This window comes from Malaclemys terrapin, chromosome 1 (genome assembly GCF_027887155.1).
Source record: "Malaclemys terrapin pileata isolate rMalTer1 chromosome 1, rMalTer1.hap1, whole genome shotgun sequence".
Lineage (NCBI taxonomy): Eukaryota > Metazoa > Chordata > Testudines > Emydidae > Malaclemys > Malaclemys terrapin.
Genome location: NC_071505.1, coordinates 11,592,289 through 11,606,346, shown reverse-complemented (window position 1 = coordinate 11,606,346; position 14,058 = coordinate 11,592,289). Strand labels below are relative to the sequence as shown.

At 44.7% G+C, this 14,058-nt stretch overlaps 1 protein-coding gene across 1 annotated transcript in view; it reads right to left on the bottom strand.

Annotated features, from left to right (window-relative positions):
* Positions 1-10,732, bottom strand: part of ITIH2 (inter-alpha-trypsin inhibitor heavy chain 2) — a 39,840-nt gene extending 29,108 nt beyond the window's left edge. The window contains exons 1-6 of the mRNA XM_054016202.1: positions 10,545-10,732; positions 8,920-8,994; positions 4,218-4,253; positions 2,728-2,900; positions 2,373-2,477; positions 52-214 (exon numbers count right to left, since the gene is read on the bottom strand). Coding sequence (XP_053872177.1) covers positions 52-214; positions 2,373-2,477; positions 2,728-2,900; positions 4,218-4,253; positions 8,920-8,994; positions 10,545-10,628 — 636 coding nt within the window. The 5' untranslated portion in view covers positions 10,629-10,732. The remainder of the gene's footprint in view (positions 1-51; positions 215-2,372; positions 2,478-2,727; positions 2,901-4,217; positions 4,254-8,919; positions 8,995-10,544) is intronic.
* Positions 10,733-14,058: the final 3,326 nt, after the last annotated feature.

Here is a 14,058-nt window from a genome sequence, read left to right as displayed (position 1 = left end):
GATCTGGGTGAGAAGCAACACAGAACATTGTAGTCCTTGACTCTCCTGTACCTCTAGGTGCTTTGCTAGTCTTCCAGGCTGCAGAGGGATAACATACTCGTACGATCCCAATTTTCTCCGGATCACTTCTTGGTAATGAATTTCAAACTGGACCTTCATTCCTCCGGGCACGTTCAGTTCAGCTTTGAAGTTTTCCATGTCAAGGGCATTGCTCCTGGAGGTGTTGTCAAAACACAAAGCTGTATCTCTGTGCGGCAAGCACCCGAATATGAAAACTCATCCAGTACCCACTTCAAGAATAACACCTGCTTTTTGCTAAAGGCCTGAGTTAATAAAATACAGGGAGATTTAATAGCTAATTTGCCTTTAAATTTGGCCTATAAAAGGGAACCACACTTACATATCAACTCAATGAGGCTTTGTCAATTTGAGGGTGGAAACACAAGGTGAGCTCTGGACAACTGAACTATTGTTTTTGCTATAGATGAGCATAAACACCTGTCAGGGATGGTCTAGGTATATTTGGTCCTCCTTTAGCATGGGGTAGGGTTACCAATTTGGGTTGGACGTATTCCTGGAGGTTTCATCACATGACATGATCTTAAATTAAAGATTAATCTTCCATTCCTGGAGACTCCAGGACAATCCTGGAGGATTGGCAATTCTAGCATGGGGGCATGACTTCTCTAAGTCCCTTCCAGGCCTACCTTTCTATGATAAACCAAATCGGAGATTCAAAGCAATGGACTGGAGCTGGTCAGCAATTGGATTCTCTGTTCCGCAGCAAATTCCAAAACTTCCTACCCAATGAAATGTCCAGAATAATTTAATTTCAAGTCAATTAAAATATATTATTCTGATCTCAACTTTTTGTTTTTCTATTATTAAAAATGATAATATAACAGTCAAGGTGAAAAGTCGTTTCAAAACAAAAAATCAAATTGTTAAATTTTAATAAGGAACATTTCGGCTTTATCCAAGAGCTTTGTTTCAATTTTTTTTCCAAAAGAAAATCTGTTGGAATTTGACAGGCCCACAGAAAGTATCGATTTTGACAAAACGGCATTTTTGGATGGAAAAAGGTTCCATCAGAAAGCTTTCATCCAGCTCTGCTTTGGAATGTTTGGTACCAGGCTCAGCTCAGCACCCAAAGTTTGCAGATGGCTCCACTCTATACCACAGTCAAAATCAAAACCCAGATCTCAACTTCCACCCAGAATTCTAAGAAGTTCCAAATCCAGACCAGGATCTAGATTTGAATTTTGCTCTTTGAATCCACCTCTAACATTTGCAGATTACTGGTTTCTGTTTAAAAGAAAACAAAAACAAATTTAAAGTAGTGGTTGGAATAGAAGTGTGAATCAGGACTCCTGGGTTCCACTACTGATTCTGCTACTAAGCTTGGGCTTGTCACATGATGGTGAAGTTCACCCTTGTGCAGAGAGCCAGTATAAGTTCTGATTAAGTCCCATGTAAATCTCAAAATAGAACATAAATGGGATTTAAGTGGTGCATAGGCATCATGCTGACCCTTTATTTGTAGTGTCTTAGCCGTTTGTGGTAAGCACTTCATAAAATAATTAATTATAATAATTAATTATAGGGGCGGCTCTACGTTTTTTGCAAAAAGAAGAACAGGAGTACTTGTGGCACCTTAGAGACTAACAAATTTATTAGAGCATAAGCTTTCGTGGAAGAAGTGGGCTGTAGTCCACGAAAGCTTATGCTCTAATAAATTTGTTAGTCTCTAAGGTGCCACAAGTACTCCTGTTCTTCTTTTTGCGGATACAGACTAACACGGCTGTTACTCTGAAACTCTACGTTTTTTGCCACCCCAAGCATGGCAGGCAGGCTGCTTTCGGCGGTGCGCCTGCGGGCGATCCGCTGGTCATGCCGATTCGGCGGCATGCCTGCAGGAGGTCCGCCGGTGCCATGCCATCGGCGTCTCCACTGCCGAATTGCCGCGAAAGCCGCGGGACCGGCGGACCTCCTGCAGGCGCGCCGCCGAAAGCTGCCTGCCTGCCGCCCTCACAGCGACCGGCAGGCTGCCCCCCACGACTTGCCGCCCCAGGCACTCGCTTGCTGCGCTGGTGCCTGGAGCCACCCCTGCTTAATATATAGGCCCTGATCTGGCAAAACACTTAAGTTCTGACTTCAACGAGACTATTCATGGGCTTAAAGTTAAGCATGTGCTTAAGTCTTTTGCTGGATCAGGGCCTAAATAAAGACACTGTACTCATGTTCATGGGATTTCCACCAGAGATCCTATTTTGTTGTCAGGACACAGACCAGTCTCAGAGTCTGGGAGTTAAAGATTCTAATAAAAGGAAAAGGAAGTACAGTAGCATAATAAAGAGGAAAAATCTTTGTACCTTACTATTCCAGCAGCTTTGCCTTTGGCCCTGGCCTGAGCATATTGTTGTCTGGCTGCAGATTTTTCTCTAATTGAACTAGTAAACGTTATGCCATTTATGTTCCTAAGAGAGAAAAACACAGACAGATCAGCACAGAGACTATTGTGGAGTTTCTTTATTTTAAGGAGAAATCAAGTTGAATCAAACCTGTTCCTAATCCAGTGGAAACTTTTACTTTAAAAAAAAAATCTTGGAAAAGTATTATTTTATATACAATAGAAGTTATGGACACTTTCCCTCTTATCCTTCTGCCACCTTCTTATTTGATTATTGAAATTATCACACGCAATAGATACAGTTGCCCACTACTTACATAGTAAAGTTGTGAATGAAGGCTCCTTTGGGAATCTGCACATCAAACACCAAATTTTGGGCATGCTTAGCTTTATTTTCCACTTTGCTTTGGATCATGGTGTCGACCAAACGAGACGTTATGGTGGACTGAACTCTGTAGCTATAAATACTTATCTTGTCATCACCAGCCACCTGCAATGGAGACGAGAACTTTGAAAATTCGGGATAAAGATACACCAGCTACGTTTTGCATGGAGAGATGGCTCAATCCATGCTGACAATCACAGTGTTTGTATTTAGCTACAGTTCATTACAAAATGGCTCCCTCAATGGATCTTCATCTCCTGTAGATCTCAGACGTTTGGGACGAGGTCGTCTAACAAGAGAGTACTGTAATATACTAGCCTAGTACATGAGCTCATATTGCATGACGGTTTGCTACTTTCTAGTATCTAAAGTTCTTTTGCTTAAGAGGGAGACGGCTGAATTTCTGGTGCAGTAGGTCCCAGGTTCAATCCCAGCTAGTGATTGTTGTGTCTATGGCTTTGGCCTGGTCCACACTAACCCCCCACTTCGAACTAAGGTACGCAAATTCAGCTACGTTAATAATGTAGCTGAATTCAAAGTACCTTAGTCCGAACTTACCGCGGGTCCAGACGTGGCAGGCAGGCTCCCCCGTCGATGCCGCGTACTCCTCTTGCCGAGCTGGAGTACCGGCGTCGAAAGCGAGCACTTCCGGGATCGATCCGGGATTGATTTATCATGTCTAGACAAGACACGATAAATCAATCCCAGAAGATCGATTGCTTGCCACCGAACCAGGAAGTAAGTGTAGACCTGCCCTTTGTCTACACACTAAACCGGGTTTAGTTAAACTGGTGCAAACCCGCGTGGAGACTCTTAGGTCAGTTCACCTCAGCTTTAGCCTGTTCCTAATCAAACCAAAATAAGCCTGGAAACAGGACTAAGAGCCTTGCAGCCTTTTGCTCTGGTTTAACTGAACTGGTTTAGAATCACTCCTTTAATGTAAAACAATTCAGCTCTGTGTGAGGACAACCCCCTGGTGTATTTCACTAACACTACATGTAGGGAGGATTGGGATTTATAGGCCTTCTGGAAAAAGTGTGTTTCAAAGAAAGACTTAAATAAGAGAGGGAGGAGGCAACTTGGGAGACCAGGTCAGATGTAAGATCTACCATGGCAGTTCATTGAGAAAACAACATGATTTGCCATGAGGTTCATAAAAATATTGCCTTTTGGAGGAAGGGAGAGCATGTTTTCTGTTCATTTTTGTGCTTATTCCTACATCAGTACAATATATATCACCACGAAATCTTGTACCAATCCCCCGAACAGCATTGCACAAGCAGTCAGCTGTTTGAAGAAAACAGGTTAATACCCGATCAGTGATACAAGCAAGGCATTGAACAAACAGCAGGATTGATTTCCAGATAATGGTTAACTGGAAAATCATTTTGCCATCATTCTTTTTCCCAGAAGAAAACTCACCAACTCTCCAGAGTCCTCATCGTTTAATGTGCTTCTCTGGGAAGAAAAGAAATAGAGAATGAGACTTCAGCAAGCCTGAGAATTACAAGTCTAGTGGTCATGAATTAGCTATTGAAGAGGTCAAACAGCATATTGCCCATATATTGTTTCACAAGATGATCAGAATCAATGAGAGTCACTGGATTTAGTTTGTAGTGTCCTTCTCTTTGCTTTATTCCTTGCACTTAAGGGGTGGATTTTCAAAAGTCCCTGAGGTCCAGATCCTCAAAAGGTGCTTAACTCCCATTGATTTCAAGTGCCTTTGAGTATCTGAGCCTAAATGAAACATAAGTCCAACTGGACATCACTGACAATCTGGCTCTGACACCGAGGGACTTGCAAAAACAAAAGTAGGGCTGGTTGAAAAATGTCCATTGAAATGGTTTTCTGATGGAAATTTGGGATTCAGACAAAATGATTGTGTGTGTGTGTGTGTGTGTGTGTGTGTGTGTGTGTGTGTGTGTGTGAAAAGGGTCTGCTTTCTGCAGAAAATGTTGAGTTTTTGTACAAAACCTTCTGACCAAAAACCAAATCTTTTGCCCCAAACCAAAATTTTTTTCAGGAAAGAAAAAAAAAACAGGAAACTTGAGGTTTTCTGCCAAAATGTTTCAGGTTTCATATTTTTTCTATGAAAAGTTGAAATTTTCCATGAAAAAGTTAAACAAAATTGATGTTTTTGTTGCTGTTTTCATCAATTAAATTCTGCAGAAAAAATCGTTCTGACCGACACTACTATTTAAGCCTTACAAGGGCTTAAAAATAGTAATTAATGAGCTATTTTTTACTGCCATATGAATATCCCTGTTTGGGATTTAAGTCAAGCAGTAGCGACATCTTCTGGCCAGCTCTTGACCCTCTAAAAAATTAAATCCATATGAGTGATACTGGCTCCTTAAATGTGACAAAGACCCAAATTGAGGTAGACAGCAAAAACCATAGAAGAAGCTTATAATGATGGGTAGTTCATTTCCTAAAGTTTGGTATCAATTTAGGTCAGTAAATTTGAACTAAGTTAACTTATGCATGGGTAACTGCAGGATTATGTGCAATGCAGGTAAATCGGGGTGTATAGGTGAGGTGAGATACCTCATAAAGAGATCCTATAAAGTGTTATAGGTTGGGTGGCTCACCATTTCACTGAGCATAAACATGGCCCAAGTTTGTATTTGGAAATGCTATGATTTAGGTTTAGGCAGGGCCGGCGCTTCCACTAGGCGACCCTAGGCGGTCGCTTAGGGCAGCAGGATTTGGGGGGCGGCATTTTGCCAACCTCGGCGGAAATTCAGTGGTGGGGGGTCCTTCCGCTTTGGGTCTTTGGTGGAAATTCGGCGGCAGGTCCTTCACTCACTCTGATACCCACCGCCAAAGTGCCCCGAAGACGTGGAGTGGAAGGACCCCTGCCACTGAAGACCCCAGACCCCCTGAATGCTCAGAGGAGGAGCGCTGCCGCCTAGGGCGGCAAAAACTCTGGTGCCGCTCCTGGGTTTAGGTACGCTTAACCATGCCTTAGTGTTGGGAGGCTGGACTAGATGACTTCTTGAGGCTATCTTTCAGTCCTACATTTCTGTGATTCTAGGAGGAGATAGAGATGGGCCCATTCAGATCCAGATTTCAAATCTCCCAAAGTTTGGTGTCGCTGGATCCGGATTTATCCCATTTAAAGATAAGGACCATGTGCAAAATTTCGAGCTAGGTTGAATTTGGAACACCTCCAAGGATTCATTGTGTCGGGAGCCAGGTGTTCAGCTGTTCACTGGATCTAATGTTTGATTTGTTCATGTTTCTCATAGTGATAGGTCAACACCAGAACTTTTTATCTAACCCCACCAACCATTGGTAGCTGGGATCAAACGGACCCTAGATCCAAACCAACCCTGGTTTCGGTTGTGCAAAGCAGAACCTGGCTAACGAAGTCTTGCAAAAGCAAAACCCAGTGTACTCAGCCCATCTGTAGTTACAAGGATCTGGCCAGCAAGAAGGCTCCGTAGTCCCAGTTCCGGCAAAAGGCTCGTAGCCAAGGTTTTCCAGAGTGGCTAGAGATTGGTAGGGCATGAATTTTTGGTTAAAGGACCCTGAGTTTTTAGACAGTTCTGAGCCTACCCTTTGAAAATCAGACAGTGTCTCAGGTTTGGCATCAATGGGTAGGGCACTAATCTAAGACATGGAAGATCTGGGTTCACATCCCTGTTCTACCACAGACTTCTTGTCTGAGCCTATACAAGTCACCAAGCCATTCTGTGCCTCGGGTCCCCATCTGAAAACTAAGGACAAAAACACTTCCCTACCTCACCAGGGTGTTGTGAGGCTAAATACATTAAAGACTGGGAAGTGCGCAGGTACCCCCAGGAAAGGGGGACAAATAAGTACTTACAACAGACAGAATAGGGGAGTATATAAAAGCCCCTTCCAGATGACCTCAAGATACATTATTAGACCGTCCGTTTTGGACCCAGAGATCGTTGATCTGACGGCAGCAATTCTGTCCCCTCAAAATAAATCAGACTGAGATCTCTAAGGAAATTTAATTTTATTACTGAAGTGAATTTTCTGCTGGTGAAAGATGCAGCTGGAATGGAGAACAGAAGCAGCATGAACTTCCTCATACTGCCTCTCTGTTGTGTCTCAAGCGCTGACCTGGTGTAACCATCTCTGGTGCAGAAAGGGGACTCGGGTCTCCGTGAATCACGCTAGTCTTTGCCCTCACTGCTGAGATGGCCAACAAAGGGCCTATTGTAACAACGGGGGAGGAGTGGGAGGTGGAAACTTGCTCGTTAGGAAATGGAGTCACCCTTAGAGCTGGTTGAAATTTGTCATTCAATATAAATAATGATGTTTTTATCAAAGGGAAAGTTTCACAGAAATCATTCTCAGTTTCCATTGCTCAGGTTTTTTTTTAACGCAACTTGTTGTGTTTTTTGATGATCATTTTATCTGTGGTTTTGAGGGGTTTATTTCCTTTGCCAATTTTCACTTATCTTATCAGGCCTAGTCTACCCATAAGTGACATCTCGCTTTAACTACACTGTTATAGTTGAAGTGGTACAACCCATTTTCCCCAGCGTGCATGTTGTTATACTAGGATCAAGGTGTTTATATTGGTATCGCCTTTTTTCTTAGAGGAAGGGAAATAAGCTAGACTGGTATCAGGCTCCTTTATGCTGGTACAACAGCATCCATACGCTGGATTGTGCAGGTATAGCTGTATCGGTTAAAAAAACCCACACCCCTAATTGACATAGTTATACTGGTAAAAACCTGTGTGCAGACCAGGCCCGTGTCACTTGGCTCCTGATCCTGCAAGTGTGCATTGGCCTGATTCTCATTTACACTAAAACCCCTTTATACCACTCTGGCGATGTGAAGGGATCTTAAGATGGGAATTTACCCTCAGTTTAAGGCCTGGAGCAGTGTCAAAGAACCTTAGGGCTTGTCTACACACCACCGCAGTGTGGACTACGGAGGTGTGAATTGTGGAGCGCGCTAACTGCCCTATGTACACCCTGCTGGCACACACTAAAAGGTACCCACTACACCTTAACATAGGGAAATGGGACCACATCAGCGCAAACTAAGTTCCTTTTCGTTCACACCAACAGGGTCTACGTGGCGCAGTTGGCGCGCAATGCATTCGTGTGCGCTCCAATATGCAGCCCTGTAGTCTGCACTGCAGCACTGTGGAGATAACCCAGTAATATAAATGAGCCTCAGAACCGGATCCACTTCAGCTTTATACACCGTGAGTATTCCCGTTTAACTCAATGGGACTTTTCACATGCATGACATTAAACCTGGCCCCACTCCTGCAAACGCTTATCCACAGGCTTAACTTTGGTCCCAGGAGCAATCTGATTGCGGTTAATGGGATTACCCATGGTAGCCAAGTTTAGCACATTCGTAAGGGTTTGCAGGAGTGGGACCAGGTGGCTTTTTTCCCCTCCAAAAGTGAATTTTTTGAAAACTTTACATTTTGAAATAAAAAAAGTCTCTTGATAAGCTTTTGATTTAAAAATCATTCCACAGAAAAAGTTAAAAAATCCATCTATTTCAATAACTGACGGAATGAAATGATCAGCAGTATAGTCACCAAAAAAAAAAAAAAGGAAAGGAAAGGAAAGAAACGAAACTTTTTTGACAAGTCCTACTGATCCGCCAACTACTTTTTACATACAGCACTGAACAGTGATCCCCTGTGATTGGTTTCCCATTGACCTAACCAGGAACCAGTAGTCAATCAGCAGGGCTGGAAGAGACCATGCTACATTACCAGTCTCTTGAGCCCTAGGTTTTCCTGGACATTTTGGTGCTAATTCTGCAATTAGATTCACCTGGGCACACCCCTCCTCTGCATGGAGCTCCTTTGAACTCAAAGGAACTTTTCACATGCATGACGTTAAACGTGTGTAGTGTTCTGATTAATTAGTTGTACTGCAGTTGCACCCGGGGACTCCAATCAGGTCATGGCCCCCTTGTGCCAAGCACTGTACAAAGAGTTCTTGCCCAAGCAGCACCCAACGGGCTCATGCATGCATGGATCCACCCGAGTACACCTGATTGCAGAATTATGGCCTTTGTAATGGAATAGAACATCAGTCATTTGCTTCAAAACATTTTTCTTTTCATCTCTCTCTCTCTTCCCCCTTTTTAGATGTTATGGTTACTGTACCTGGTACCTGCCATTTCTAGTCATGGGCTTTGACAGAAATCCATCGATCTCCAGGTCAACCAAGTTCTCCAGGTCCTAAAGGAGACACAGGGAAACAGTAAAGCGTTCACCTCACGGCAGATTTCACTTTCTGAACTCTCTGTTTCAGAACTGGCAACACACTCTCTGAAGATACCAGAACAGATGTAGGAAACAAATCCATAGCATTTGCCCATAACTTCAGCATTCGTTGTGGATAGATTTTAGTTTGTCATCTCGGGGCTTGATTCATCACTCCAGTTTTGTGCTAGTTTGAATTCACGTCCCCCTAGGCGCAAGTGGGGAGCTGAGAGGAATTATGATTCTGCGCGTCACAGTTCCTTCCCAGGGCAACAGATCAATGGCAACTCCCCTTCCACAGTGATGCATCTCCAGGCTCCATCTATCCCATTATTTAATATGATCACTTTTGGCCTCCACATGCGGCTATTACTTCTGAAGCAAGGACCTAGCTCAGAGGGCCTGAAATATCCATAAAGTACAGCAGGCAGATTTACAACACAGTGGGCCCAATCCTGATCTCCAGTGTGGATGGAGACAGATTCTGTCCTCATTTACATCAGGGTCCAGAGTAACGCCATTGAAGCCAGTGACGTTATTTTGGTTTTACACCAGTGTCACTGAGAGCAAAATGCGGCTCCTTGACATTAGAAGGAGTTACTCCAGATTTACACAAGCCAGAAGGAAATAGGCCCAGTATTTTGTACCTGATACAGAACAATCAGGATAATCAATCTCATCGTGTCATTAAAAAACATTGTACCACGAAAGAGAAAACATCTCCGTCCGACTAATTATTATTAACCCTGGAGAGGGACACTAAACATCACAGAGCTGCAGACCATCCCTGCCTGCTGCCCCGTAATGTTTCAAATGTGACCAATAAATAATAGAGTTTGAGTGAAAACTGTAACCATCAGACCTGGATCTGAACTCCCCCCAGAAACTGAAAGCATTTGGGTCCAGAGATTTAGTTCAGCTCAGGTCTAGAATTATGACTTTGTTTAGAAATGTATTAAGGAGCTGGCCATTGGCCCTGATCCTTTAACATCAATGGGAGTGTGATAGAAGGCAGCTGATAGAAAACAGGCCTGATTCTGTAGTCCCTAACATGTCTATTATCAAGCACTGACACTGTATAGAAGACATTCCCTCTCCGGAGGAGCATACATTCTAAGGCCCCGACTCTGCAATCAGACCTGTGCAGGCAAAGACCTTAGCCCATGCGGAGCCTCCCAAAGTTGGAGAGGATCTGTGCTGCTACTCTGAGCCAGTTGCAGGATCGGGGTCTGCAAGCCAGGCAAAGCGCAGACAAGAATGGGAATTCTGCTTGAGTAAGGCATACAGGGTCTAGCCAATAGCTACCCCTAATTTAATATAGGCATATTAAAGAGCAATACTAGGAATGGAAGACAAGAAGCTGTTATCTGGACGATACATGATTATAGCAGAAGGAAAAAGAAATTAAGAGGTAGAGGCAAAACCATTAAGAGAAGCAACGGACCTGATCCTGTGCTCATCAGTAGGAACTTGGATATTGACTTCAGTGAGTGTAACAGGATTAGACCCCCTGTGGAATTACTTACATCTGGGATTTCGTCGATGACGAGATCAAAGCTTCGTATTTCAGAAACAAGGAATAAAAGCAGGACGCAAATCAGCTGCTTCATTGTCTCCCTGCTTGCTTCACTTCCCAAGAGCTGCTCACATAGGCGCTGGATAGAGGATCTCTCCTTCTCTGAGCCAAGTTCAAGGAAAAAACTGGAAGTTATGCAGTATTTTGAACAACATTTTGAAATGCTGACTTTGTTCAGGCCCCGGGTAAATATTTGCCCTGTAACGCAAGCCAGAGCTGCGGGGGCATGGGCGAGGGTTGTGCAAATATAGTATCATCACTCTGCCATACCCCTGATAACGGCTCAGCACCGGATAGGCTCCGGTCTTGCCTTTGTAGATTCCCGGAGGGTTTAACCAATTTGCTGTTAGGTGCAGGTTTTGGAGGATTAAAAATGGGAAAGATCAAAGTCAAAGATGACTCGGAATAAATCTGTTTACGATAAACAAGGCAACAGCCAGTTCTCAAAGATACTGATGGAATAATACTCTGCACTTCTACAAGGATCCCCAAAGCACTTTACAGTGAAGGGCAGGTATCATGGGGCTTGATTCTGAGTTTCACTAATGCCCCTTCACTCTACTCTGGAAATGGAAAGGGGCCAGGCTAGGGCCTTTTTAAAGGTATTTAGGCACCTCAAGGTGCAGATAAACAGCTGGTGGGATTTTCCGAAGCACCTAAAATCAATGGGAGTTAGGCACATGGGTGCTTTGGAAAATTTCCCAGGCTTCTATCTGCATCTTGAGGTGCCTAAACACTTTTAAAACTCAGTCCCTGAGTTGCTTTCTTCCAGGCCCACACTTGGTCTAAGAGCAGGAATGGAGGCATCTGAAATGCGTGTGAAGAATTCTCAGGGTGTACAGCCCTCGCCCTTCCATGCGCAAACACTGTTCCTCGTGCAGGACATATCTGGCTGAGGCAGGGGATGGAACAAACCCAACACGTGAACAGGGCCAACGCAAGCCATGTATTATAGATACCACATGCTTGCTGGAGGGCCCTGTGCTGGGCATTGTGGGATAGAGGTGCAGCACTCTGCCAGGCCCTGCAGTGCTTCCCTAACTTACTGTGTGAGTGGTCTGTGCACCGGAAACAGCAGGACTGGTGCAGATGTAATGAGCACAAGGGGTGCTGTGGGGGCAGTACGTATAATGATTACACTCCCCTTTTCCCCATGTAACCTACGTGAGGGTGTGTTACACGTTCATGCCAATCCACAATGGATATGAGCCATTGTAGCCAGGGGCGGCTCTAGCTTTTTTGCCGCCCCAAGCACGGTAGGCAGGCTTCCTTCGGCGGCTTGCCTGCGGGAAGTCCGCCGGTCCCGCGGCTTCGGCGTATCCGCCGCCGAATTGCCACCGAATCCGCGGGACCGGCGGACCTCTCGCAGGGATGCCATCAAAGACTGCCTGTCTGCCGCCTTCGCAGGGCTTGGCGTGCTGGTGCCTGGAGCCGCCGCTGATTGTAGCCGCCTTAACTGACTGTTTAGTTCATGCTTTTTGTACTAGAGCTCCCCAGTTCAGTCCCTGGGGTCTGCCAAAATAATAGCCATCACACCTGCAGCTCTGCTCAACTCTCTGCTGAAGCACAGGCCAGATGTTCTGTCCTTTCCAGGCCTCGCCCCACCCCCAAAGTACTTAATTACACAGTTAAACCTCAGCGCTATGGACTGCAAAACCCTGACTGTACGTTTGAATAGCAGCTGCCAGCCAGCCTGAGAAAGAAAGTCCCACCTGGCTTCTTAGTGAATACATATTTAATACATACTCAAACGTTTACAGACAGCATTTGGAAAATTTCTGAATAACTTCTTAAACAAAACGATTGGACATTGAACCGGTTGGTGTTCCTTCCACCGACTTCCCTGCTTTGTTGCTGTTACATATATTTCAGTGCAAAGTTTCAACACTTTTATACTTGAGGACACAGGTACAGACATATTGCGCTCTGATCGGCTCAACAATGATTTCTCAGTAAAGGTATCAGGATACAACAAACACATCTAGTGCTTCTGTATCAGTCATCCACTAACTCCACAGAGCTGTCTTCAACTTCCACATTTAGAACCTTTTCTCCCTGAGCTTTGATCAACTCAGCTGTCAGATTGTGAATGTGTGGAACCTTGCCCTTAATGGATACTTTCTCTGGAGCTTCAGAGACAGCTACTGAGCATGTCCAATAACTACCATACATGTCCTCTAAATATCTGGGCTCTTCTAACTAAGTTGCCTGCCTTGCTATCTGCATTGTGCAGAGACACAGAGGATTTGACTAAATCCATGTCTCCACCCCACTGCTTTTCTCCTTTTCCTTGGACTTAAAAACAAAATCAAATGGTGCAGTATTAGTGTGTGGGTTACACAGACAGCACAGTTGCAATCACACCTCTAAAAGCAGCAATGGTCCTAATTCTCTACTGTAAACAGGACCTTTGTTCATAGGATAGCAGGGTTGGAAGGGACCTCAGGAGGTCATCTAGTCCAACCCCCTGCTCAAAGCAGGACCAATCCGCAGACAGATTTTTACCCCAGTTCCCTAACTGGCCCCCTCAAGGATTGAGCTCATAACCCTGGGTTTAACAGGGCAATGCTCAAACCACTGAGCTATCCCATTTTGAAATTTTTGTGCTGGCCCTGCAAGACTAAGGCTTGGTTTACACTACAGCGTTAGGGTGACATAAGGCAGTTCATGTCGACCTAATTATGTCAGTGTCTATGCTAGAATGCTGCTTCCACCGAAGTAAATATACTTCTACACCAACATAATAATTCCACCTCCTCAAGAGGCATAATGCTTATGCTGGTTTAGTTAGGGTGATGCAGTGTCCATGTAGACACTGTGTTACTTACATTGGCTGTTGGCTGTCATTCTTGTCAGTTTCACTGCTGCTTGGGGAGGGGGGAGGAGCTCACAGCTGGAGCTGTGAAACTGACAAGAATGTTAATTTCACTGCTGGTAGGCTCCCTGCTGTGAAACTGAACCCAGCACCTGCTCACAGCTGGAGCCCCCACTCCTGGGTGGCAGCCTCAGCTTTGAACCCCAAGCTAGGCTCAATTTCATAGCAGGGAGCCTAGCAGCTGTGAAATGGACATTCTTATCAGTTTCACAGCTCCTGCTCTGAGCCCATTGCTGCTGCTCTGAGGGGAGACAGCCTTGAAACTGACAAAAATGTTCATTTCACTGCTGGTAGGCTCCCTGCTGTGAAATTGAACCCCTCTAGGCTCACAGATTGGGCCGTCACTCTAGGGTAGGTGAGGGTTCCAGCTGTGAGCCCCATGTGGCTGTCAGTGCCCCACACTCAGCTGACAGTTACCCACAATGCTCCACTTCAGTCCATGCAAGTGCTCCTGGTGAGGACACATACCACTGGAAGAAGGAGGGTAGTGTGGACACCAACAGCCAATTGAATGACTGTGGTGGCTACAGATTGACCTAAATTAAGTCAGCCTAATATTGTAGTGTAGACAAGCCCTAAGAGAAGTGAA